Source organism: Callorhinus ursinus, unplaced genomic scaffold, assembly GCF_003265705.2.
Source record: "Callorhinus ursinus isolate GAN/ISIS: 27379988/994484 unplaced genomic scaffold, GSC_fseal_2.0 scaffold4, whole genome shotgun sequence".
NCBI classification, from domain to species: Eukaryota; Metazoa; Chordata; class Mammalia; order Carnivora; family Otariidae; genus Callorhinus; species Callorhinus ursinus.
Genome location: NW_027397066.1, coordinates 65,510,532 through 65,537,924, shown reverse-complemented (window position 1 = coordinate 65,537,924; position 27,393 = coordinate 65,510,532). Strand labels below are relative to the sequence as shown.

Genomic DNA, 27,393 nt, shown 5'->3' with positions numbered 1-27,393 from the left:
GAGTCTGTTCTCAGGGTCCCAAGCTCTGTCCCTAGGAATCCGAGTAATAACTTAATAGCCTCTAGCCTCTACTGAGCACCCTCTAACAAGGGCTGTGTGAGTTGCAAAGCATACAAATGGAGAGAACCAGCACCCTGCTTCCTGTTCCCCAAATCAGGGGCCCCTCAGCCCACAAGTTTGCTGACAATGGAGGCTTTATAGAGCCCCCACCCCAAAAGAATTTGACACAAAGGGGTGAAAATCGACAGCTTCTGATCTCCCAATAGAAGCTGGAGAGTCAGCATTGTATTTCTGGATTTACATACGTACATCTGTACACACATCTGTAAACATGTGCGCACACACGCACACACACACACACACAATGTACTTTAATTCTAGGCCTCTCTTACAGTTTTACTTTTTCAACATCTGTTTTGATTATCTCCTGCTATACCCAACGTTAGTCCAGTATTTCTCGTATGTGATGTAATTCTCCCCAGCCAGCTTTGAAGGCTTGCCCATTTCTACCTTAGGATGACTGACACTTGACTCAGTGAGATAAAGCAATCGGAAGCTCAGTTCTCTTCCCCACATGTGAAGGAGTGATCTCTAAGTATGGCAGCTGGAGACTTGGATTCAAATCCAAACTGGATCCTTTGATCTAAGCATTTTATGGTATTCAACTGAATGAGATTTGTACTCACCCATATGCATACATGTGTTACTCAAAGAGCAATTTGCTTTCTTGATGGGTTCTGATATTCTATCAGAACCTCACCTATTTTTAAAATAACCTATTCCCTCGTTGCTGTTAAAGCTCACTTTTCTTCTGGATGGCATATTACTGACACTATGTTTTCTCCTTTTAAAATTCATTTTAGGAAAGCATGCCTCAGACTCCTCCCTTTTCAGCAATGTTTGACAGCAGTGGTTACAACCGAAACCTCTATCAGGCTGCGGACGACAGCTGTGGAGGGTTGTATTACCATGACAACAACCTCCTCTCCGGGTCTCTGGAAGCACTCATCCAGCACTTAGTACCTAATGTGGATTATTATCCGGATGTAGGTATCCCTGTTCCTCTGAAACACATCCTTGGTATTCTTCAGAATATCTGGGTTGCTAAGAATTTTTCCCAAATAAGAAAATGCATATTGGTTATTGAGTATTTTAAGATCAAATTGAGCCTGCTTATGATTCAGATTTTGGTTATTGTCTGCATATCCGTTTCTTTTCAGGGCTGGTACCACACGGTAGATGGTCAGATACCATCTAAGTGAAGTATCTGTAGGTTTAATTCATGCATATACGTTGGTCCTTACATAGAAATGCCGGAGGACATTGGATACTCCTAGAATACTTAATGCCTTGTTTTGTTGCCAAGATCATCACTATGCTGAGAAAAGTGAAGTGTGACAGGAAAACTTCATAGAAAGGAGATCAACAGTCATATTCAAGATGCAGTTCTTTATAGATTGCTTATGTTTTACTTTGATAGCTGGTGTTTATATAGATGATACTTTCTAATCTAAGGAATTCATTTACATTTTCTCTATGGCAATTCCAAGAGGCCAGAGAGGAGAGCACTGAAATTCAGAATGTTGAGTAATCTGCACACGGTCTTACCCCCAGCATCAGCAATCAAACCTAGGTTTTTCTGTTTCTGGGCAAGTGGTGTTTTTCTCTCCCTTTGCTTGTGCCACAGCTGCCCCTGTTACTCAACAGCAGCTGGTTGTTGATAAGAATTTCATGAAATGATCTAGACACTAGATTCATATGTTTTTATAAATATAATAATGACCTTGGTGTGCGAAGGATAGTTTGTGCTTGCCACTGTAATTCACCATAGTGTTTCTTCCTGAGTTATCTCTCTGTGTGATTTGTTACATAGCATTTTGAAATATGTTGCCACACAGGGAAAACTTGTAATCAAAAGTAAAAGGAATCTCTTGTTCAGCCCTGTAAGTGTTTATGAGCTAGTAAAGGCGCCTAAGGCGGGGGAGGGGGGTTAAAAAAAAAACCCTGGTATTTCTCTTTTCACTGGGAGTCTGAAACTATTATAACAAATAAACCCTACTTCGTTACTGGCTTCTTGGGAGACAATGTAGTTAAAGAAAAGTGTATAGTGTGATATTATGTTTTATCAAATTGCTTAGCCTTTGAGCAAGTAAACAGATTACTTGAAAGCCCGCCTTTGAATGTTCTGGCACAAGCATACAGACACTGTTGTGTGCCATGCTGGACACACTGGAGACTTCTTGAGCTATTGTGGTTGGGTGTTTTTTTTTTTTTTTTTTTTTTTTGGTTTCCACTGAGTTATCATAATATTTGGACCCAGAACAAGATTCTGTATGGGTGGTATATTTAAGTTAGATCTATTTCTCTGGGCTGAATTTCATTCTTCTTACCTAGAATGAGTTATGTGTCCTGGTGTCCTGACTCCCAGAGGAGAGATGTGAAAGTGTGCTTTGAATAATTTCAGTAGATAAACTTATCTTGTACTTCTGTTATTTTTAGTATGGTTTAAGGGAAGAGATACATCAGAAGGCAAAGGAAAAATCCATCTTAAGGTGTTTTACTACGAAGCATTACTTTTGAAACTGCAGCATATTAACTTTGATCAAGAGAACTTAATGAAATAAGATGTATAAACTATAGGAAAGATATTAGTTTTGGAGAGAATGTAACCATAATGATTTTTTTTTCTCTTGCCACAGAGAACATACATATTTACCTTCCTACTCAGTTCTCGGTTATTTATGCATCCGTATGAGTTAATGGCCAAAGTTTGCCACTTATGTGTTGAGCACCAGAGACTAAGTGATCCTAATAGCGATAAGGTAATGATGTGTTTTGAACTTTACCATTTTTTCTATTAGGCATGGTAACTCTGCCGCTTAGATTTTGTGAAGTTGGTTTCCCTCCCCCCAGGCTGAAGGGCATTAATGGTATCACCGCTGTGCAAAGGGCACTGGGAATGGGCTACAGAACACATGATAGGGTTGGACACTGGAATTATTAGTGTTCACTTTCATCTAAGATCTTTATTTCTCTAACATTCTTGGTCCTATTGAAACATTTCAATATATAAAAATACCTCAATGTTAATACCCAAGAGAAAAGCCTTCATAATGTGTATGCTGGTCATTATGATCAGTGTGGTCGAATTTTTTAAAATAAACTATCATGCCCTTCATGCCAAACAAACAAATGCCCACAATATAAATTTAAGACCATGGAAGATCCCTAGGTCCTGCCTTAAGCTGGTGGTACTTGGCATTGACTTGGGGAAGGGGGACTAGACTTCTTCTTCAACCCCAAAGACTTTGTACTAGAAGTTTTCCAGGGACTCTGTTCACAGTTATTGATTTGATGCAGTCCATGGTGATAGAGATCACTGAATGAGATTTGCTTTTTCTCCCCAGAACCAGATAAGAAAAATTGCACCCAAAATCCTTCAACTCCTGACAGAATGGACGGAAACTTTTCCTTATGATTTTCGGGATGAAAGAATGATGAGAAACTTAAAAGATCTGGCTCACCGAATAGCTAGTGGAGAGGAGGTTGGTATCCTGAATTTTAGCAAAAGCACTTGAATTTCCAGGGCCGAGCCTTGGTGGGAAATGGTGCTGAATTATGTATCACAATCTTCACTTCTTCCTTTCTGTGTTGCCTTTGGGCAAGTCTTCGACATAGCATAGTGGCCTGTTTGGTGTGTTGAATGGGAATGATTATACAATCCCACTTCTAAGGGCTATCATCTGGAGTTTTATGGGATTAATTTGGGGGTATGTTCATGTCAATCCGTGCATAGGATTCACATTGCAAGTGTTTTTCAATTTTACTTTTACTCTTCTTCCTTCTAAAAAGATTTGACATAGAAAGTTACATATCCTGTATGATAATACATATCATATTAATAGATCTAAACACAAATAGATATCAAATAAATAACATAGTAACATATTAACAGATAACAAGTTGTACATTGATACATAGTAAATAGAAATAGACACTTTGTACTATGGAAGGGAGAGCACAAATAGGCTCATGTTGAGAACAGTCTAGTAGGACAGGCCTGCTGTGATTTGAGCATAAACTCCAGGTAAAAGAGAAATACAGATGGTTATGTGATTTTCACCATCAGGAAAGAGAAAACCTACTAATTCTTCAGGGCATTAAATTAAATGAAATTTTAAGAATTTTCTTATGGAGGACTTTATCTGGGGGGCATAGAATGTGATTGGGGAAACTGCTCTGTATAGTTTTTATAACAAATGCTCCTTGATAAAAAACTGAGGCTACACAATTAATATGTCATTAGCTAAGGTCATTCTTCTGGAGAGGAGAAGACAAAGGGAAAAAGATCCAAGTCTCTCGGTGCTTGGAAGTTGGTTCAAGGCTAGCACCTAGCATAGGTGGAGAAAGAAAGTGAGTCTCTTGGATACTCTTTCATAAATATCTTTTCCCACATTCGAGCCTTTGATAAGAATTAACTAGCTGCAACAAAATCAAGGTGGTCCTCTTTGAAGCAGGCCTGGAAGGTTGATATTTTGTGTTGAGCCTTGTTGGGCAAGGGTGTCTTTGTAGTTTCTGTGCTGCCAGTGAGCCCCTGGGAACAAGTTTCTTAGGCGCAGATACAACACTTTGATGCAGGAAAAGACTGATGAAGCATTTGGCAGTTGCAGAGATATCTTGGTTCATTCATCTTAAAATGAATTTTCCCATTACGAGTACCTTCCTTGAGAACCCACTCTTTCAGTGGTGTGCTGTAAAGATCATGTAACAAGATACCCTATCTATTGTGTCTACTTCTGGTGAATATATTTTAATACCATTTCTTCCCCACCTTAAAAAATTATATAAGATTTGCAATTAAAAAACTTTACTTGCTTCCCTACGGTTATGTCCTCCTGAAAATGGATTTAACCCTTTTACTGCTCCCTTATGACATTCTATTGAACCTGGTGCTCAAGACAACCATGATTTATATCTATAAGGCTGAATGAGTGGTTTCCTGAGTCGTTTTGCAAGTTATGACTGTTAAATTATTTTGCCAGTTTGCCTGTGACAGGTTCTAGCCAGGTATGAATTGGCAGGCCCCTCACTCACAAAGGCAAAAGTTCAGTATCCCAGGGCAGTTTTGTAGTCAGTCTTACAATAGAGGAGTTATATCTGTTGGGTTGCTTGGCAGGGTCAATCCTGGCTCAATGAACTTAGTTTAGGACAAGATGCTCAAAAGATTAGTGGCATCACTAGGACTTTTTCTTATATGAAGCCTGAGTCCAGAGCCAGTCTGTACTGCATTTTAGTTAAGTTGTATTTAGGTACTCAACCTGATAGTCAGTCAACTGCCCTTCCCTCTATTGCCTTTTTAAAAAGTAGGAATGGTCCCTTGATCCTTTCCAAAGGAACATCTTAAAAATCCTTTTCAGATAAAAAGTTAGCGTTCTGAAAGTGCCAGATGGGTGGCCTTTTGTTTTTCTTGTCGTGGTAGTCAGTGAGGGAGATCCTTTCTATCTGTGACGGCCAGATTGGATCCAGTCTTTTTTTTTTTTTGTCAGACTCAAGCTACTCTAGGGTTAGGGGGAAATACAAAGGGCCACACCACCTTCTAACCTGGCTTCCTGTCAGCACTCTTTTGTTAATAGCAAATCCTTGATAAACCTTGAGATTTTCAGATGGTTTTGAATGTGAAAAGAGGAGATGAGAAGGTAAGCCAGGTCGAACCAAGGAATTGATTAACCTAGGGATCGAGCAGCCGAGAGTCACCTGCCTTGATCAGGTTGGGTTTTCCAGGGAGAGACTGTTCCTTTGGCTCCTTCAGTCCAGTATTCAGAATCATGGCCACACTTGGCATCTGGTTGATCTGAGTGTGCTTCGGCAGGTTCCCTCAATTCCCTGCCTCTTCTCCATTCCCGTAAATTGTAGAGGTAACTGCGCTATGTTAACATCCCTGTCAGCTCTAAAATTCTGCGATGGATGCTCTTTCCTCAGTTATGCTTGGCAGGCCACGTATCTGTGATGTGCTCAAGTGTCTCTCCTCAGAAAGACCTTCCCTCACCACCCCCACCACAGTCACCCTGCAACTCTCTCATTGTTGGCTTTCACCACTGTTTTCTTCATAGCACTCTGTGGTTAGTAATTACTTGCTTTTTTTTTTACGACTTGTTTCCCCCCCCTCCCCGACTCCTTGCTGTGCCCCCTTTGTTCATCATATCATCCTTAACTACTAGCTCAGTGCCTGGCATTTCATAGGTATTCAGTAGTGTTTGAATGACTGAATGAATGAATGAATGAACGAACTAATCAGTTACTAGAAGAGGAAAAAAATATTTCCCTCCACAGGAAGGAGTATGGGCTTGGGTTGAGACTTGTTGCTTCTTGCCCAAGACGTGAGGGATTTTTTTGGCAGTCAGTGAATCCAGGTGCTCCCTATATATAATTTTGTCGGGTTCTGCTGAATCTGCTAGGACAGTTCTGCATAATTTGGCTTAATATATTTCCCCCTCTAGGGATTTGCCCAAAATGAAGTGGTTTATTAGGACTTGCCTGCAAGAAACATGAAATGGAGCTAATGATTGAATTACATGACAAATGACTATAGTGGGTAAAATGCAATTTTCTCTTCCTTAAGGGGCTGGTCTTTATTCTATCTTTATTTGCCAGGTAATTACTGTCACTGGCATTTTAAGTTATAAAAAAGAATAAGTGCATATTTAGCAATTCATGACTCAGTAAGGAAGCATGCTTAACAACACAAAGCTTGGAATGGAATCAAATGGCAGCAGGAAACTTTTAAAAGAGGTCATACATACATACTCTCTTTCCTGTGTGTCTCTTCATCTCTGTCTCACACACACACACACACACACACACACACACACACACACACTAGTTCTTTATTATTTGAATAGCTTTACCCTCCACCCTGTTGTATACATTTTCCCCTTATAGCTTCCTGCCTTTTGCTCACTAGCTGAATCCTTGACTGTACATCCCTCAACCTCTTCCCTTAAAAAAGCATATTTTAAAGTGTAGAATAAGAATCTTCCACCAGATTTGCCAGTAGAGCCTAGATTCTGACACTTTGCTACATACCAGAGTCACCTGGGAATATTTATTATGACATTTGGGACAGGGGGCCGAAGAAACCATTTTAAGTTCATAGATTTTTAGTGTAACTCAAGATGATGAAAGCAGAAGAGCAAGGGAAATAGGGACAAGGGATTTATTTTATTTTCTTGTATTTCTATTTATTGTTTTTACTGAGGTGTAATTGACATATAATATATTAGTTGCAGGTGTACAACATGATGATTCGATATTTGCATATATTGTGAAGTGATCACAATAAGTCTTGCTAACATCCATCACCACACAAAAAATTACAGAATTTTTTTCCTTGGGATGAGGACTTTAAGATCCATTCTCTTAGCAAGTTTCAAAGATGCAATACAGTATTATTCACATAGTCACCATGCTGTACATTACATCCCCGTGATTATTTATTTTATAACTACAAATTTGTACCTTTTGACCAGCTTTACCCATTTTGCTTTACCCATCCCCTGTCCCCTACTTCACCCCACCATGAAGGATTTAAAATAGCCCTTAATTCAATCTTGAACTCCTTCAAATTCCAAAGAAAAAGACATTTTCTTTGAGTGACAAGCATATTACCAAATAGATAGCATCTTCTAAATTGATAGCCTTAATGCTAGGTGAAAGATAGGTTTTTGTGAAGGTTCAACTTTTTAAATACTTAGGTATTTCATTAATGATTTAGGGTGGTCTGTGAATAATAGAGAGAAAAAAAAAGGTCATCTAATGGACCAGTTTAAAGAACTAAGTAGAATATACGCCAGATAAGTAGAGAAAAAGAAAGAAAAAGAAGGCTGTGTATGCTCTTTTGCCTTGACTAAGTAAGAATTGATCATTTCCAGATGCATTTGTAATTTTCCTTAAGTATGCAAATATCTATTCATTTGAGTTTTTGTAATTTGCTCTAGTAAACCAAACTGCCTCTGTAAAATAATATGGTTCTTATACTTGTTGGTGAGATTGCCATTCAGTTTTCAAGTAATTCATCTCAGAAAGTAATATTGTGTAGTGCCTTTTAAAAAGGGTCTGACTACGCAGAGGAGCATAACCAAAGGCCTTTTCACATCTCAATTCACTGGTACTGCCCTCCTTTGGAGCTGTTAACTTAAGGACCATGTTAGCGTGTGTCCCTTTCTCAGGTAATTTACCTACAAGGATGAATGTTGTTTGTTTGGCAGTCTGGGGCTAGAAAAGGAAAAATAAAAGAATGCTATAACTTCTATCATGATAAAAGTACCCTGGGGATGGATCAATTGTGAAGTTATTTCTTTGTCTTAACAAGTGTTGTAAGAAGTCAAGAGGTTGACATTTATCTCTAATACGTAGATTGCTTTTGAAACCAATTGATCTTAAGTGTTATGGCTGTAGCATAATGCAGCAGCAGACAAGGTGGCAACTGGTAATAGCATTATGGGGAGAACTGCCACATGGAAGAGTCTGGTTGGTTGTGAGTGTTAGCACTGACTCATGAATGTAAGAGAAATGGACCTGAGTCAAATGGAGGTCAGATACCAAAAATGAATAGCCACTGCTTCCTCGTGGTAACCCAGGTCCTATGTGGAAGTCAGGAAGGTGGTTGGGGTGGGGTGGGGAGTGGAGAGTCATGGTATTTTCTGTCCGGTTGGCATCCATGCTTGTAGACTAATGAGACTGGGCATGAGAGGAGTGAGGAAATCAAGAAGGTGACCCGACAGAAAAAGTGTTAAGAAGAGGATGCTCTGAGTGGAGATCAATGTATTTTAGCCTACCAGAAGTAAAGCAGGACATTCCTAAGCCGGCCCAGAGAGCAGTTAGTTCTATGTAATAGCTAATCTAAAATGTCTTTGTGGGGTTTTCCTGGCTCAGCCTGAATTGTATTCTCAAGAACAGCCTGAGGAAAAAGCTAAATTTTACAGGTCTGAAAAGACACCTTACGTGTGATGTATCTCTCAAACTATGAGAGCCAGGCTGACTCGTCCTGTAACTGCCCTGGTGGTTCTCCAGCATCCGGGTAAAAGCACTTAAGAACACAGTCCCTGAGTTTGCATGGTGGCAAAAGTCGACACGCAGAGCCAGGATGTAATCCTTTGCTTATCCTCCGGCAGACATACAGGAAGAACGTCCAGCAGATGATCCAGTGTCTAATCCGCAAACTTGCTACACTCAGCCAGTACGAGGAAGTCCTGGCAAAAATCAGCTCCACGTCCACAGATCGGCTCACGGTTCTCAAGACCAAGCCACAGTCCATACAAAGGGACATCATCACTGTCTGCAGTGACCCTTACACTCTGGCTCAGCAGCTGACTCACATAGAGCTGGTAAGGTCCTTGTCACCTTTTGCTGTGGCAACCACACAAGTTGTTTATCTGCTGTAATGTCATGGGAGATTATATTAGAATAATCCAAATGGGAAATAATATGTGTAGTAGCTAGAATTCGTTTTCCTTAGACATTCAAATATGAATGTTTTTGACATTCTGGGAATTCACTTAATTTCTTTTAAGATTTTTTTATTTATTTGAGAGAGAGAGAGCACAGAGGGAGAGGGAGAAGTGGCTCCCCACTGAGCAGGGAGCCTGATGTGGGGCTCCATCCCAGGACCCTGGGATCACAACCGGAGCCGAAGGCAGACGCTTAACAGCTGAGCCACCCAGGCGCCCCGGGAACTCAATTTAAATATTGTGAGAGCAAGACTGAAGGGCATGTTTACTGACCTACCGCATCTTCCCCTCTACTTTTCCATAATTTGCCCAGCATTTCACTATGTCCTGTAGCATTGACTTACACAGAAAATTGCCTCTGCTCAGATCTTGATGATGATGACAATATTTAGGGTTAAAGGCTCATTTATAAAAAGTGGGGGCCATGCCAAAAGTCAACAGAAGGAGTTAACCGTCCATTTCTTCTCATTTTCTTTAATAACGTTGACCTGCTGGTTTTGTGTTTCAGGAAAGGCTCAATTATATTGGGCCAGAAGAATTTGTTCAGGCGTTTGTACAGAAGGACCCTTTGGACAATGACAAGGTAAATCAGGCTACCTAGAAGTCAGCTCTGAAATTGGAAATGGAATTTCTTTGTCTGTGACAGTAGGTACAAGAGGCAGAAATTTGAATTATTTTGTCTTAGGTTTTACAATCAGAAAGTTTTTTTTTTTTCATTAGCCACGTCTGATTCATTGCAGTTTTCTTAAGCCAGATCTTCAAGTGCCTTCACCCTATTCTTACCCTATCACAAACGTTTAGCCTCTTCTTCCTCCTTATTGGGAAATTTAATAAGCACGTAGGTGCAGGATTTGTGGTGATAAAGGTAGGAGATAAAAGCATAATGGCTTTAGCAGATTAAGTCAGAAAGAAAATACAAGAGAATGCTATGCTTATGATTCAACAATAACAGGGCATTAAAGACAGGATGCACATGCAGCGTGCTGAGTAAGGGTCTCTGCCGCTTTGCCTCCTGTTTTAAGATGAACCTCTCATGACAGGTTTATTGCCTGAGTGAAGCCCACATGTAAAGCAAATAACACTGGGCATGGACTATAAAACACACATAAGAAACTACCCCCCCCCCCAGCCAGTGACCTCCAGAAACATCGCAAGTTGTTAGGCAAAGACTGTATCAACCCACTAATGAAAGCCCTCCTTTGGAACTTAGGGGTAACGGCTGTTTTCCGGCCTTAGAATAGCTTCCCTCAGTACAGGAAGCGAGGATTAGGTTTTGCAGAAGACTAGTGGACTTTTTTGTTTGTTAGGTTTTTTTTTTTTGAAGGAAGGAAAGAGGGGTGTAATTAACCTGTTCAGGCTTGGCCTTGAGCTCCGAGATGAGCTGAGCTCCTTTCACTTTTGAATAATGTGTCATTCACCCTACTAAAGACCATGATGGCCTAGACTTCCATTTACCTACCTTGGAAGATGTTTAGTTTCTTGCTACATGATGCTTCAAAATTTTGTCCTAGACTGAATTTTAAAAGAAAATGTTCTAGTCCCCTGCTGTCTCAGCTTCTTCTTGCTGTGTTGCTAGCAATTGGCAGTCACACCCCATTAATCAGTCGAGATTGTTTTAGAATGCTGCCAAAATCCTTTGAATTGTGCTTCTGAGGACAGTTCCCAAGGAGAGTAACTTAGTTTCCGGGGAGGGAGGGGCGGCATTTTGAATGCATCAGAGTACCTTTCTAGATCTTATGGGATTCACTGGACTGTATGAAGAGATTGTGATATTTCTGTAAAGGGAGTCGAGAATGTTAGTGATTTTCTCTGCCTCTGTCCCCATCCCCTTGTCTTAGAAAGCTGTCTTACTCCATCAGCTGGAACAAAGGCCCATATCTGACAAAAATGAGAGCCTAATCCACTCTTTTTTTTTTTTTTTTTTGTCTCCAACTCATCTGCTCACTTTCCTCTCTCTCTGTAGAGTTGCTACAGCGAACGGAAGAAAACACGAAACTTAGAGGCTTACGTGGAATGGTTCAATCGCCTCAGCTACCTGGTTGCCACAGAAATCTGCATGGTGAGGAAATGAATTTTCTCTTTCTCCTCACTTTATTATTTTTTTGTACTTATTTTACATCTGTTGGGTCTACGTGTTGGATCACTGCCCTCTTCCCCCCCACCCGCCTTTTCTATACAGCCTGTAAAGAAGAAGCACCGAGCAAGAATGATCGAGTATTTCATTGACGTAGCTCGGGAGTGTTTTAACATTGGCAACTTCAATTCCCTGATGGCGATAATCTGTGAGTGTTTTCTGGAAGATACATGTCCTTTATTTGTATAGGTCCTGTGAAATGTGTCTACTAGAAATTTACATGTAGTACAGTTTTATTAATGAAAATTCTTTTTAATCCTGAATTGTTTTAGAATGTTCAGAATGCTTTAAGTATCACCATCGTACAAATGTGTACATTCCTTTTGACATGTATGAGACTTCATGGAATACATCCAGTCAGTTTGTCCTCATCTGAATATTTATCAATAGAAGCTCATAAGTGAGAGATTTGCCCAAATGAAGGATTTTAAAAAGTGTTTGGGCATTATAAGTGTGTCAAGCATTATAGAAATGTATGATCTGCGACTACACTGTATGATTCTATCAGCATGGATCAGAGGGTGGCCTGAGAAACTGTAACGTCTTCTGACTGCCCATGCTCCTAGTACTTACCACCCACAGCACCTTATTACCCTGGCGTACGAACTCTGCTCCTCCTTTGTAACATGGAGATTTTAACACCAGGGACCATGTTTCTTTTCATTCATCCTATAAACATAGTGCATGGGGTCATGCCACAATTATTGATAGTGACTCTTTCATTTAAAAATACCCTAATTTATATGATAAATCATATGTTTATTGTATACATTGTAGGTATTTAGTAAATAGTTGAGTATTTACCTAACCCTTTAGAGTCAGAGTCAATTTGAAGTCAGAGATTCTACCAAATGAAATTCAAGCTTTTGATCCTGATAACTCCCCCACCTTACCAATTCTGTTTTCCATTTTCTTTTTGACATAATCTTCCTTATTTTCTCCCTAAAAATACTCACCCCAAATTTTGGCTCTTTGGTTTACTTCTTGAAAATAGTGAACAGAAAGATCATCTAAATCAGGGACCTGAATGAAAGTCCACAGTCTGGGTAATAGAAGATTACTTAATTTTCCCCCTTATACCATTAAGAAAATGTCAAGACAAGGCATGTCATGGGAGAGAGTATTTATAATACATTATAGCTGAAAAAGAACTTGTATCCAGACTCTATAAAGGACCCTATGAATCAATAATAAGAAGACAAATAACCCAATGAAAAATGAGGCAGATACTTAGATATGTCACAAAAGTATGCTTTCATATACTTATTGTTATATTATAGATGATAAGTATATGAAAACGCGTTCCATATCATTAGTCATCAGAGGAATACAAATTAAAATCACAGTGTAAAACCATTTCACACACTGAAATGACTGAAATTAAAAGGACTGGGTGAACCAAATATTGTTGAGGATGAGACCAAGAGGAATTCTCGTACATTATTGGTGGGAATATGAAATGGTATTTCTAGTGTGGGAAACTGGCAGTTTGTTGTTGTTGTTTTTTTTAATCAAGTTAACTTACACTTAGTAATGAACACTTTTTTAGAGGATAACTTCAAATGACTTCTCTTATTTGTCTGTTTCAACTTTTTCTCCCCCTGCCCCCGACTCCATTTTAAACGGGAAGCTGGCATGAACATGAGCCCAGTGTCTCGACTGAAAAAAACATGGGCCAAAGTGAAGACTGCAAAGTTTGATGTTCTTGAGGTATGTGAAGCTGATGCCTTGCTGTTAACATTTTACACCCAGAAAGTGAAATTCTTCTATGTGAGCTTGCTCTTGATTAGGGAGTACTGCAGAGAAGAAAGCCCATCTTTCCTTAGAGAGGTAGGGAATGGAAGGGGGTTAGAATTGGCAGGGGGGGTGGAATAAATCAGGTTGTAGACCAGCCCTTTCATAGATAGAGGTGTCCATTTTGGGGTGAACTGACTGAAGAAATGATGACCTGTCAGTTACATCCCATTGTTTGCCAGGATGGAATTTGGATCCTGAACCATTGGGAGTTCTACTTCAAGGTGGGCTAACTTCATTTATTTACAGTGTCCCAGGGGAAGAGTTCCCATCCCTATAGAAATACTCATTCACCCTCCTTTCAGCAAATTTAGCTAACCTATGCAAAAGCTCTTCCAGGATAATTCTGAGGATAGTAAGAATTATACATAAAGTCTTTGTGTTTGGGTCATACTAATGTCATTATCCCCTTGGCATATTGGTGCTTTGAATCAGCGGTCTTTGGAGATAATAAAAAAATGTCCTTTCCTAAGTTTTCCTCCAAATTGGGAAGTATCATTGGATATATTGCTTTTTTTCATATTATCTATTAAATGTCTTTTCCTTCTTATAAGATAGTATGCCTCAATTATTTGTGAATGATTTGTTAACAAATGCAAAGAACAAGTTCACTAGAAAGGGTTGGATCCCTATGCATGGCCAACCATCAGCTGACCCATTAACATTCAAATGAAACCTGGAAATGGTTTCTTACACTGGTGTTTGATTCTTTGTTATCAGTTTTAAGTTTAATCTCCACAGTGAACCTGGAAAGAATTTGGTCTAGGTTTGACATTATTGAAGCGACATCAGCTTATTTAAATGAACCAAACCTCAGCAAAGAAAACATTTGTGTTATGATGTATTTTATGCCTATGGTAGATCCGATCCTTAATGAGTTCTCTCACCTACTGCAATCTTTTTTTTAAAGATCTATTTATTTATTATAGAGAGAAAGAGGGAGCTAACAGGGGTGGGGAGGAGGGAGAGGGAGAGAGAAATCCAAGCAGACTGCACTGAGCATGGAGCCCTACACAGGGCTTGATCTCAGGACTCCGAGGTCAGGGCCTGAGCTGAAACCAAGAGTCAGGCACTTAACCAACTATGCTACCTAGGCACCCCTCGCCTATTGCAATTTTTTATGTAGGGTTAAAAGTATGATCTTGCAAACTTTCTGCTGGTGAGAAGTAAATGATTAATACTCTTCTCTCTTTTGTGGACAGCATCAGATGGACCCTTCAAGTAATTTCTACAATTACCGAACAGCTCTTCGTGGGGCAGCACAAAGGTCTTTAACTGCTCACAGCAGCAGAGAGAAGGTGTGTGCTTAAAGGAGTTTTATTCGTGGTAGAATTGCCATGTGTTGCATTAACTGCCACGTGAACTAATGTCCCAAGCTTTCTTTACCTGTTCAGATCTAAGAGAGAAGTTGATATACTATGGAAATTTTTATGCTTTGCCACAGAGAGAAGGGGAATGCTAAAGGAAGGTACCATGTTATTATCCATTATAAATGGATATTACTATGTCATTATTGCATTATTTAAATGATCATTTTGTAATATGTCTTAGTTGTTTTTTAAGCAATAAATTAAGTCATATGTTAAGATGACTGATAACATTAGAGTAATTTGATTTAATGGAAAATAGACATTTCAGCTCTGCACAAGGTAGCTGATTTAGCATAACCTTTCTTCTTAAAAGAATTAGCTTACCTCCCATGGTTAAGTCATTTATTTTCAGAAAGTAGGTTAGTTGCTGTAGCATTAGGCCTGCTGTTACTAATTGGGTACGTGGGTGGCAGAAAAAGTACAGGGATGATGTCTGAGAAATTAATGGTCCTTGCTTTATCTACTCTCCCCTTAAACAATTTAATACTATCCTGGATCTATCATACTCTCGACTCTGAGGGTCCTTTCTTGGCCCATGTCATTGTCCTGTTTCCTTAGGTGGAAAGGAATAGTCATTTTGACATTTAGAGATCATGTTATTTGCAAAGTAAATACCTGGTTATGGTAAATGGGCTGATGAAGTTGTTTGATGAAAGTTATGTTTCGCTTAGATTCTATCCATCTTTTAAGTTAAACTGTATCTTCAACAAATTTTTAGAAATAAGGGTAAAAAACATTTCAGGGCATCTGAATCCCTTCCGCAAAAAAACTTCAGCCTCAGTGATCTAAAATAAAAACAAATCACAAAAGAAACACCACCTTTTGAAAATGTTAAATTGGTTCTCAACAAAATCCAGAATATCAGTTCTGATAACATTTGAGAGACACTGTGAATACATTATTTTTTTAAAGAGACAAGGTCAGAGAGGAGATGAAACTGGGAGAACTATCTCAATTTAGCCTGACAGAGTGTACCAGCTTTTAAGTTTTACTTGCCCAAATCTCAGCACCCCTGTGACAAGACTGAGAAAAAATTGAATCAGAAGTTTCTTCAGCTTCAGGAAATCAGCACATGGGGGCTGTCTACATCCTGTCATTCCCCCTCCCAGACGATGCAAGGCTCTCTCTGCAGGACCCTCCAGGAGAGCCAGGAGGCTATAGAATCCTATCTGTGACAGGGAGCCCTGGCCAAAGTCATTCTGAAGTCCAGCCCCCCAGAGAGACTAGACTTGTGGGACTCTCATAGCTTTTTCCAGAGACCAGTCCAAAGTATTTACCCTTTACAGCATTTAATAAATTCTGTCCACTTTAGTTTTGTTGTTCTTTTAAACCAGTTCTATGTGAGCATATGAATTGTACTCTCTAGTTCATAAAACAAATGAAATCACCACCATAAAATAAAAAAATGCCATTGCTTTTTCACAATTGGTCTCAAAGGCTATGAATGAAAACATTTCTGGGTAAAACACATCTTTTATTCAGGAGAGTTGGGGTTTATTTTTCCTTTTTTGAAGTGAGGAGAAACTCTCTTTATTTGTAAGTAATTTAAAAATCTTTCCAGCAACATGATTTGGGATAATAGCATCTTTAATATTCTTTCAAATTGCAAGTTTATGTGGCCAGGGTGGCACATCTCTAGGTACCATATCATAGAACAAATCAATTCTGTCTTCCTCACAGAGGCCCTTAAATGACCTTTAAACAGCTGTTTTTCCTATGGGTACTCATGCCTCCAGGTTTTTAACCATTCCTCATATGATTACATGGTTTTAAATCCTTTTACCATTCCATTTATGTTTGTGGGAACTTGTTCCTGCTCAACAGCATTCATTTCTAGGTATGAAACCAGTAATGCCTCTAAGGTATATTTGCCAAGTCGCTGAATTAAGAATATATTTTTTAAAGATTTTATTTATTTATTTGACAGAGAGAGACACAGCGAAAGAGGGAACACAAGCAGAGGGAGTGGGAGAGGGAGAAGCAGGCTTCCCAGGGAGCTGGGAGCCCAATGCAGGGCTCCATCCCAGGACCCTGGGATCATGACCTGAGCCAAAGGCAGATACGTAACAACTGAGCCACTCAGGCGCCCCTGAATTAAGAATATTTTGAAAGAGGGGTGCCTGGCTGGCTCAGTTGGTGAAGTGTGCATATGACACCTGATCTCAGAGTCGTGGGTTCGAGCCCCACATTGGGGGCAGGCAGAGATTACTTAAACGAATAAAATCTAAAAAAAAAAAAAAGAATATTTTGAAAGGAAATTAGAAAACATTATTACTTGAGAAGTTCTCCCTTTAAAGACATCATTGGCAGGACCTCCCAGAAACCAGGCTCGGGCTCCCTCCTATTGGTAACCCATACCTCTACCTTAGTGCCTGGAAATCCAAAGTCCTTATAATCTCCTGATTCTTATTTTGTGAGATTTGTTATAGGGGCTGCAGATAATGAAGAAAACTATCAATGAGTAAATTGGAAGCTGAAGAGCCTATGAGACTTCTTTCTGGCATATGGGCATAAGGAACAGAACAGTAAAGGGAGATTACTTATCTTTCTATATTCTTAGAAGAGTGATTCAAACCATTAATAGTGGATCAGTCCAGCAATTCTACTTCTGGATATTTATCCAAAGAAAACCAAAAGATCTCTGCACCCCTATGTTTATTGCAGCATGATTTATAATAGCCAAGACATGTAAACAACCTGAGTATCCACTGATGGATGAATGGATGAAGAGATTGTGGTATATATACACAATGGAATATTATTCAGCCATAAAAAAGAATGAAATCTTGCCATTTGTGACAACATAGATGAACCTCAAGGACATTATGCTAAGTGAAATAAGTCAGACAAAGACAAATACTAGATCTCTCTTATATGTGAAGTCTCTCTCTCTCTCTCTATTTATATATATGTGTGTGTATATATATATATATATATGTATATGATCATCTTGCAGCACCATAAATGTGAATATTACATAAAGTAGAGCCTCTGTATCTCAGCTAGAGGCACATGACATGGAGTTATGGAAAGTTTAAATATCAATGTGAGACAGAATGGTCAACACCACATGAATCTCACAGCCTAGCACTGAGAATAAAGTTCTTGCTTAAAAGCTATTATACTATGCAAGTACCACATCTTGATTATAACTTAGTCTTCATTTCCCTTGTGATGACATATCCTTATTATCTTATAACTGTATCAATAGTATTTTTCCCTTTTTATGGGCCCCATTGATTTTTTGGGAGTACTTAACCGAGGTCAGACCTGTATTATTTAATCCTCACCACAACTCAGTGAGGTAGTTACTGTTGTTCCCATTTTAAGGTGAGGAAACTAGGCTTTCTTAGTATGTTACACTTACATCAGGGGTTGGCAGACTTTTCCCATCAAGGGCCAGATCATAAATATTTTAGGCTTTGTAGGCCATACGGCCTCTCTTGCAACTACTCAACTCTGACGTGCAGGCATAAAAGCAGACAGACGATATGTAGATGAATGAGCGAGTATGGCTTTTTTCCAGTAAAGCTCTCTGGCTACTGTAAGTTGAATTTCCTTTAATTTTCGTGCTCATGAAATATTATTTTGTTATTTTTCCAGCCATTTAAAAATGTTAAATGTATGGCTCCTGGCCTATACCAAAACAGGTGGTGGGCCTGGGCTGGGCCGCGGGCCACTGTTTGTCGACTCCTGGCTTGTACTGCCAATAAATTGTGGGGCCACATTTTAAGCCGAGGTCCAATGGAGTCCAAAACCCAGGCTTCCCCATTAGAGGTGGTCTTTCAAAGAAGCGAGGTCCAGGGTATGCTTTTTCATTGTTACGATGGTTGTTTAGTCCTAAAATAATAGAGAATTAGCCAGTATTATTTGAAGGGGAAGGTAATAAGGGGATCTTTACTAATTTGGCTTGAGAGACTTCCACAGACAATAGCAAATGATTACAAGAATACTCAAAGACGCTGTCAAAACCACAGATTCACTTTGGCTGTTCCAGCGACCAATGAAATAAAAAATAACCAAAGCTTGTTTTTTAAAATGACTTTAGGGGGGAAATGTGAATTTATCTCTAGAAGTGAAAATTGATACCTCATATTTTTGTGTATGAGCCCAAATGTATGTTTTCCAGGGCTCCCATTCATCTAGTGTAGATGTACCCTATGAGTCATAGGCTTTGGGAAACTTTAAAAACCTGCTGTTGGGTAAACAACAGAGGCCCACAACTTGTGTTTGGAGCGTTGTTTGCACTGTAGCAAATATAGAATCTTCAAAAACTTGTTGGCATTTGAGAAAAGGTGGAAGTTACCATGTCTGAGCTTTGTTCTTTGTTCCTTATGGGCTTAGTAGGATTTAGAATAGTTTCTTAGAGATTATTATTTTAGGTTAATTAATTAAATACCACCTCATCAAATCAAAGACCCGAGGCAGGAGAGTCTTACTAGAAGTTTAGTGTTTTTCCAACAGCCATTAATTCTAATGTACACATTTATATTCCTCCTTCACTTGGACATATCTCACAACATATTGTGCAATGTACTGCTTAGGTGATTTCCCATGAGAACAGGTGCCTACTTGTTCTCTTCTGAAGGCCAGGTTTACCCAATAGGAAGTTTGCAGCAGCTATTACCTAAAACCCTGAGCTCTCACATTATCTTGAGCAATGTCTTCAAGGGTAAAATGTTCATCTAAAAAGAAATTCATCTAAAATGTAGAAGTCTAACTGATACAACAGTACAGATCTCTAGCAGGGACAGGGGTCACATATCTTAAAAATCTTAAAATGCCTGCAGTGACAGGTGTTCTGTTAATATTTTGCTCTAAGGGATTGCTAAACGAAAGGCAAGAGTTCTTTTAGATCTTCTCCCATGGATTAGAGCTAGAACTTTTAGATTTATCCTATGCTGTTGCAGTGGGGAAGACTGCAAAAGCTACATGAAGCCATCCACCTCCTAATGCTTGTTGTCTTTGCTGGGGTTTGGTTATTAATAGCATTTGCATCTTTAGCAAAATTATGCAAGGGAGGAAACTGCTGTCATGGGCCATGAACAAAACACTGTATCTTAATTCATCGTGGTCTATTACGTAAGCCCGCACTAATGTCCTTCATGAATTTCTTGTATTGTTTGATGAGACACTGAGTATCTATTTGCCCAAGCAAACCAAAATCTTTTCTTTTCTCTAGATTGTGATACCGTTCTTCAGTCTTTTAATCAAAGATATTTATTTCCTCAATGAGGGCTGTGCCAACCGCCTTCCAAACGGCCACGTCAACTTTGAGGTAAGGGTGGGCCGCAGAATCTGAGCACAGGGAGGGGCCGGCCTCTCTGACATTCCATCCCGGGCCAGGCAGCCTAAGCAGATTATGAAGTTCTAGAACCCAGTTTTCTCTTTCTCTGTTGTTTTGAAAGGAAATAACACTACTGAGTAGAATAAATTAGCTGCAACGTTATTATTAATTATCATCCGGAGGTATGTGAGTAAATGTTTACCTGTTCCCCACAAATACCTATAGCTAGTTTTTATTAAATTAAGCAAATCATGTAGTTCAGTTGATTTGAAGCCAGAGGGGAACATTAAATGGAATGCTCATGACTTTTGATGACCGTTTTTCAACTCTTTTCTTTTTTCTTAGAAATTTTGGGAACTGGCCAAACAAGTGAGTGAATTCATGACGTGGAAACAGGTAGAGTGTCCATTTGAGAGGGACCGGAAGATCTTGCAGTATCTGCTCACGGTGCCAGTCTTCAGTGAAGATGGTGAGTAAGCCTCATAGCTGGAGCTCCTACCAGCGTCCTCAAGCCCTGCCATTAGGGAATGGGTGCATACATGCCTGGTGTCTGGTTCCTCATATAACATGAGGCCTGTCTTCTGACCTCGTCCATCTTAAGAGTTTTCTGTTGCACAGGAAACCATATGATTTATCCCTAAAATATTTGCCAGGCACTCACTCTTCACCCATAAACAGATTGTTTCCGTGTTTAAACATTCTTTATAAAACTAGAGCTGCAGAGCTTTGGGCACAAATGGAAAGGTTTTGAAGGACTTTTTTTCCCCCTTGTTTGGACTTGCTTCATTGGACAAAAAGTGTTGACATTAAAAGCAATTTGAAAAAACAAAAATAAAAAAAATCAGTAGTTGCTACCTGCTGCTATTTGAACAAGTAGTGGAAAATCTTGACCCGTTAAGACTTTAAGGAATTTGAGGCAGAAACAGCGATTGTCTATACTAAAATAAATTGAGAAGAGAAAGTTTGTAAAAGACTTAGGGATTTATTCTTTTGATCTTTTATATTCTGATATTCTCGAAATCACTAGTATTATTAACAATTTCTCATAGTCGATTGATAGTGTTTGTGATAATGACTGAAGTGCATTTTGCATTAATATTTTACCCACTCCAGACGGGACTTGGTTGCTATTAACCTCTACAAATAAGAGTAATACCAAGCTTTTAAATCTTTGAATGAGATTCTTTTTGATTTAAAAATAAAGAAAAAAATATTAGAAGAATGAAAAAGTGGCCTGGAAAATCTGGCTTTTTAGCTATGAAAGGTGTTTTAAAAATCGAGGCTACCAGGAAAGGATCCCCCTCCCATCCCCTTCTTCATAAAGAACACAAATATGAGCGTGTGATAGCATCATGTGGCTTGGATTTGTAAGCTGTTTCCCCCCCATAAACTGTCAGTTAATTAAGTGCCTTTTTGGCCTAGAGGCCCTTGGGTTTTTGTTGAGATGGTCAGTCAGGCAAAGTGATATTTTGTGTTCTTAATGAAACTATGATGCTTCTCAGTTGTAATTGGATATGTTAAAGAGTTTTGCTTTAGGGTTTAGCTCACGTTAAACAGGAGGCGGATGGTGGTGGGTAATATACCAGGAGAAGGCCTCAGTGTTCATGCATTCTTACTTTTTGTCGATTGTAGCGCTCTACTTGGCTTCCTATGAGAGTGAAGGACCTGAAAATCATATAGAGAAGGACAGATGGAAGTCCTTAAGGTGAGGCTCTGTGCTTCTCATTGCTGTGCGTCTCGATAGGCCACGTTGGGCTTACTTGAGGAAAGCCACATGCTTTCTGTAGGAAGTCCCTCCCTGTGTGTTCCGAGTCCTCTCTGCTCCTTATCTCTTGTCACCTGAATCTTTGCGGATGAGAATCCTCATTGCCATCGTTCAGTTTTATCGCCTTTCACTTTTTTTATACTGTCACACATGCAGTGACTCTGCTCTCCTTTCTTTCTGCCATTGTTTACCCCATAGTATGTATGGTACAAAGAGCACTGACTCATTCCCTTCATCTAAAAGATAACAAGTTCAGACTCTATTTCTGAATAGTTCTAACACTAAAAATTTTACTTGACCTGAGATAAAAGAGACCCGAGCACCAGTTGGTTCAGTAAATCTGAGTGTGTCACTCTCTCAGCGACTGGATTTTGGTCTCCATTTTGGTTTGAGAAAAAGAGGAAGCTGGGACTTTATTTACTTATCTTTTAAAGATTTACTTACTTGAGTGGGTAGGAAAGGATAGAGGGAGGAGACACTCCCAAGCAGAGCACGGAGCCTGGTGCAGGGCTTGATCTCAGGACCCTGAGATCATGACCTTAGCAGAAATCAAGAGTCGGACACTCAACCGACTGAGCCCCCCAGGTGCCCCAAAAGTTGGGACTTTAAACATAATCCAGAATCTATTCAAATTGAAGAATTGTGTTAATCTATTGGTATTTTCAAGCAAATGTAGTTTCAGAAAAACAAGGTTAGGTAATAGGTAAATGTATATTTTAACCATTTGAGATATTTTAATAGGTAAAATCGCCCAGAATTCAGTAATCATATAATCAAAATTGCTCTATTTGTATTTCTAATAAGAGACTCTGGGAACATGTGCCTTTTTGTCCCAGGGTGGACAACCACATTTCTCTTCTTCCCAAAGTCATTTGGGAGTCTTCATTATACTTGATAATGGGCTGTGTTTCATGAACTAGGGTATCCTAGATATATTTGGTTTGTGTGATTTCATTTGTTTCAAAGGAAAATTTAGGTTTTCTGTGTACCTCTCAGTGAAGAGGGAGGGGTGCAGAGGCAATGGAATCATTAGCCTTAGAATACGTCATGGTGATAGGTAAAGGGTTGGAGATGTTTCTTTTATCCCAGACACAAACGTAAAGAAGGGGTGGCCAACACCTGGAATCAAGGGAATGTAACAGGCTTGCTGGGCTGGTGCTCAAGTCTACTTTCATGAGATTGTGCGCCTGCCAGTGGCAATTTTATATTAAAATTTTGTATTACTCTGTTGGGGTTAAAGGATATTTATGGCACTCTTCAGTGTTATTCATGTGTAGAACACGAGCCTCAGAGCCCACATCTTGCTGGATAAGAGCTTTAGGAATGACTCCTTGTCGTTCTTTGCCTTCCGTGTTTCTTCTCTTTTTAATTCCCTTTCTTCTTTTTTTTTTTTTAAGAGCCTGAAGTTGATATGGCCCCTGAGTATAGCTTAACTCTTGTGACTTTTATAGATTTTTTAAAAATTGGTAAGTGGGGAAATTGGCTATACTTAAATGATACCTGGTATCAGCATTTTACCTGTGAAATCCAGACACATTAAATAGTCCAAACCTCCCACATACTTTTTTCCAGGCTTTTCTGATTGTTATTCTTTTATGCCATATTCCTAGTGGTTAGTGGTTAGTTTGGAAGGGTTCGTAAAGCCAAAGAATTGATAGTAAAAACTAAAGATCGTGAATTACACAGTCTCTTCCCGTATCTATATGTACCGTACACACAATATACAATAACAGTTAACAATCTGTTGGTTGAAATGTGACCAGAGAATTTAGTGGAGAATTTAGAAATAGGAAGTGAAAAAGAGGGTGCCCTGTACTGGCTTAAATTCAGACACAAATCCATGAATCCGTCTGCAGTTGTACTCAACTCAAAAGTGTTCAGTAATAATGCTTCTGATAAGCATTCATTGAGGGGCTAGCCCCAGCACAAAGAGAGAGGACAGTATATGGGGAAATATGTATCTAAACACAATGAAGATGTATCCTTGGTATAACAGACGAGTTTCTACATGAAAATTGTTTTTAAGGAGCCTTGAAGAACAAACTCTCCTTTGAGTCTCAAGGCCCCCCTCCAATGCCTCCCCCTCTCTGATTCATATCTCCCCAGAAGGAATCTAAGGAGTCTCCTGTTACAAGCCAACAGGTTGTCTTGTAGTGCATTGCTTCTTATCCCTACTACAATGTAAGCCCCTTGAGGGCAAGCATGGGGTCTTTCATGTCTGCTGCAGCGCTGGGCCTGTGCTCCTGCCATGTTGGGGAATGACGTGGGGTTACGGCAGGTGTTGGATAAAGAAGAGAAAATAGGCTATCATGGTTTGCAAAGCTGCACGTGTTAAGTGGATACAAAGACTAATTATTCTAGAATGATAATACCCAGCTGAAACTTACATCGCATTAACTTTGAAGGCAATTAGATAATTTCGCGTAGAAGGTTTTCCTGCTGGTCCTAGCACCGTTCAGTCAGACACGTAGGCTCAGCAGTGGCAATGACAAATATACCTCTGACGGTAGACACCATTCTTGTCACCGTCTATCTAAATGCTCTCAATGGACATTGGAATGTGAAGATGCTTATATTTACTGAGTAAGCCCATCTGTGATAAGACCAGTGCAGATGTAAACGCTTTTAATAATCAATGACTTTTGTCTTTTTGTTTTTGTTTTAATAGAAAGCCACTCAAAATAAAGATTTACCTATAAACAAAGCTTTTTGCCAACTCCATTAATAAATAGTTATTTGAAGTGACTAGCAGTCACTGGCACAAAAACCAGAAGGACTTCAATGCTTAATATTTTTTTCTTCCTCTTTTTTTTTTTTAAGAGAATGAGAGAGCATGCACATGGGGTGGGGGGGAGCGGCAGAGGGAGGGGAAGAGAATCTCAAGCAAACTCCCCGCTGAGCGGGGAGCCCCACGTGGGGCTTGATCTCACAACCCTAAGATCGTGCCCTGAGCCAAAAATCAAGAGTCCGAAGCTTAACCGACTGAGCCACCCAGGTGCCCTTCTTCCTCTTTTTAACTATGTGTAATCAAACTTAAAGCCTAGGAGAGGTGAAACTAGTATTAGGCAAGACCTTTTAATTCTAACTGAAATCATCTGCCACATTCCTTCTCACACTGTCTTCTTTATTACTCAGGTCCAGCCTCTTAGGCAGAGTTTAAGGAACGGGATGCTGACCGTCACCGCTGCTGTGTCACTCAGATCACTGAGGGGCTGGCCTTTGTTATTTGGCATCTAGTTCTACGAAATAGCCTGCTAAGTCCCTGCAAGCAAGCTCGCTCAAGAGCAGATGGGGAACTTATTTCCCACAGCTGACAGATTGACTCGGATTTGGGGAGAACTGACATGTTCACTGAAGACACTTGAGAAAGAATCCTCTACCGATCCGGCTCTGCACATGATTCATCTTCTGGAATTTCCATGTGAATCACCGCTCTGCACCTGGATGGAGCTTTCTTTTGTGTGTGTGTGTGTGTGTGTGTGTTTTTATTTGGTTGAACATTTGCTGCTAATGGGACTTGCCCAGCTGAGTGCTGGCTCTTAGGAAGCCCATGTTTCTTTGTTAACTTAAATGAGAAAGGGAGAGGAGGGAGGGGAGAGAACCTTCCATGTAGATCCCAACTTCAGCCTCACAGTGTTGCCAGGAGGGGTAAGATGGTGCACTGCTAACTCTGGACTTCGTTTCCCCTTAGTGTGTGCTGCGTTTTGAATTCCTCTCCTCCCTCTTCCTGCAAGATTTTGAGTTGGCTGCTGGTTAGCAAACTCCTTTTTACCCATATAAGTTATTTAATATAATGAAGCTCAACACTGTGGTAGGAAAATAGCCACTAGGGAAAAAAAAAAAAAAGCAGAGTTTGTCGTTGGACTGCTTAACGTTCTAGAAGAACTTTTTGTTTTCTCTGCCCTTCTGAGCAGTTTACAGCTGACCACTGTGTTCTACAGATGTATTTTGCAGTAGTTTTTTGTTACTTAGTTTTCCATCATGCCTGTGTTTTTCCTCTTGTAAATTTAAATTATCTGACTTTAAGGGTCTTGGAAAAAACCCATGGCCTAATTACAATTTAATTTTTTGAACAGACTGTTATTTTTCATTATGCTTGGGCGTCTGTTGGTGACTAAACATGTGAACAAAGAATAAATTGGAAGAGTTAATCCCCCCTCCCCTCCACTGCAGCAGTGAACGAAAACAGATGAAAAACATCTTGCTGTTAACTCAAAGGTCGATCTAATTGTGAAATAGTTCACCTTGTTAAACATCTCAATAAGTCTGTAGCTGCTCTGCAAATAGCCATTATATTTATTTACTCTAGGAGAAACTGTAGAGTAGTAAACCGTGCTAATGAAAAAAACAAAACATCATGTTCAAAACAGAGATGTATTTGAGAACTTAATGACATGGTTTCCAAAAACAGAGCATGTGTGTACGCTGCACGCCATCTCAGCAGACCCAAAATGTCTCCCAGTTGTCCCTGTACAACCATCAATATATTTTAAACTCTGCAGCCAGGAGCTGTGGCGTCTCTCTTTTCTTTTATGGGTGGGGTTGTTGGGGTGGGGGGCTATCGTCAAAGCAAGTCAACTCAAGTGACTGCTAGGAGTGTGTCTGTCCTTGAGGAAGTGGCCTTGAGTATGTGTGCAGATACTTATTTTCTAAAAATGGATCAGAGCAAGCATTTAATAAATAGCACTTGCCAGGCACTCTCCCAAGTGGATCGCCATCCCCGCTTTTTAGGTGTGGGAATGGCATATTAATAATAGTAATAGGGGCGCCTGGGTGGCTCAGTTGGTTGGGTGACTGCCTTCGGCTTGGGTCATGATCCCAGGGTCCTGGGATCAAGCCCCACATCGGGCTTCCGGCTTAGTGGGGAGCCTCCTTCTCCCTCTGACCCTCTCTCCCTCTCGTGCTGTTTCTCTCTCTCTCTCTCTCTCTCTCTCTCAAATAAATAAATAAGTAAAATCTTTTAAAAAAAAGTAATAATAATGATAATAACAATAATTTGTCCAAGGCCACATAGCCATTGAAAGGCCCCAAAATTTGAAGGAGGCCAAGCTTTGAACCATGCTGCCAAGCCTTCTCCAACTTCGATATAACCTTTCCAAACTTGCAAACTGCCCAGGGATCATGCTTTGGTGCAGATTTGGATTCTGCAGGTCTGGGGTAGGGCCCAGAGGTTGCTAATGCTATTGGTCCTGGAATCTGCTTAGAGTAGGAAGGCACCCCACAAAACTGCTGTTTTTCCCTGAGGAAGGCCTCTCCCTGAGCTCCGTGCCCCTTTTCTTGTTGCAGTGACAGCCGTGCTGTTTCCTCTCTCAAACATCCACATCCAGGGTCAGCTAACCATGGGCTGCTGGCCAAATCTGCCACAATGGTTGAAAAAAATCAAAAGAATAAAATTTGATGGTTTGTGAAAATCATATGAAATTTAAATTTCAGTGTCCATAAATAAAGTAGAACACAGCCACCCGCATCCGCTCAGGCATTGTCTCGTGGCCGCTTTCTGCTGTGGAATCTTCTAGTTGCGGCAGAGAGGCAAAGAC

The 27,393-nt window shown here is 39.9% G+C and overlaps 1 protein-coding gene across 2 annotated transcripts in view; it reads left to right on the top strand.

Moving 5' to 3' along the window:
• Positions 1 to 26,786, top strand: part of RASGEF1B (RasGEF domain family member 1B) — a 442,258-nt gene extending 415,472 nt beyond the window's left edge. For both annotated transcript variants that reach the window (XM_073891832.1, XM_025887321.2), the window contains 13 exons: positions 864 to 1,046; positions 2,700 to 2,822; positions 3,408 to 3,545; positions 9,171 to 9,383; positions 10,015 to 10,089; positions 11,470 to 11,565; positions 11,686 to 11,788; positions 13,271 to 13,350; positions 14,637 to 14,732; positions 19,987 to 20,082; positions 20,437 to 20,560; positions 21,724 to 21,796; positions 24,992 to 26,786. In XM_073891832.1, coding sequence (XP_073747933.1) covers positions 864 to 1,046; positions 2,700 to 2,822; positions 3,408 to 3,545; positions 9,171 to 9,383; positions 10,015 to 10,089; positions 11,470 to 11,565; positions 11,686 to 11,788; positions 13,271 to 13,350; positions 14,637 to 14,732; positions 19,987 to 20,082; positions 20,437 to 20,560; positions 21,724 to 21,796; positions 24,992 to 25,016 — 1,425 coding nt within the window. In that variant the 3' untranslated portion in view covers positions 25,017 to 26,786. The remainder of the gene's footprint in view (positions 1 to 863; positions 1,047 to 2,699; positions 2,823 to 3,407; positions 3,546 to 9,170; positions 9,384 to 10,014; positions 10,090 to 11,469; positions 11,566 to 11,685; positions 11,789 to 13,270; positions 13,351 to 14,636; positions 14,733 to 19,986; positions 20,083 to 20,436; positions 20,561 to 21,723; positions 21,797 to 24,991) is intronic.
• The last annotated feature ends 607 nt before the right edge of the window (positions 26,787 to 27,393 follow it).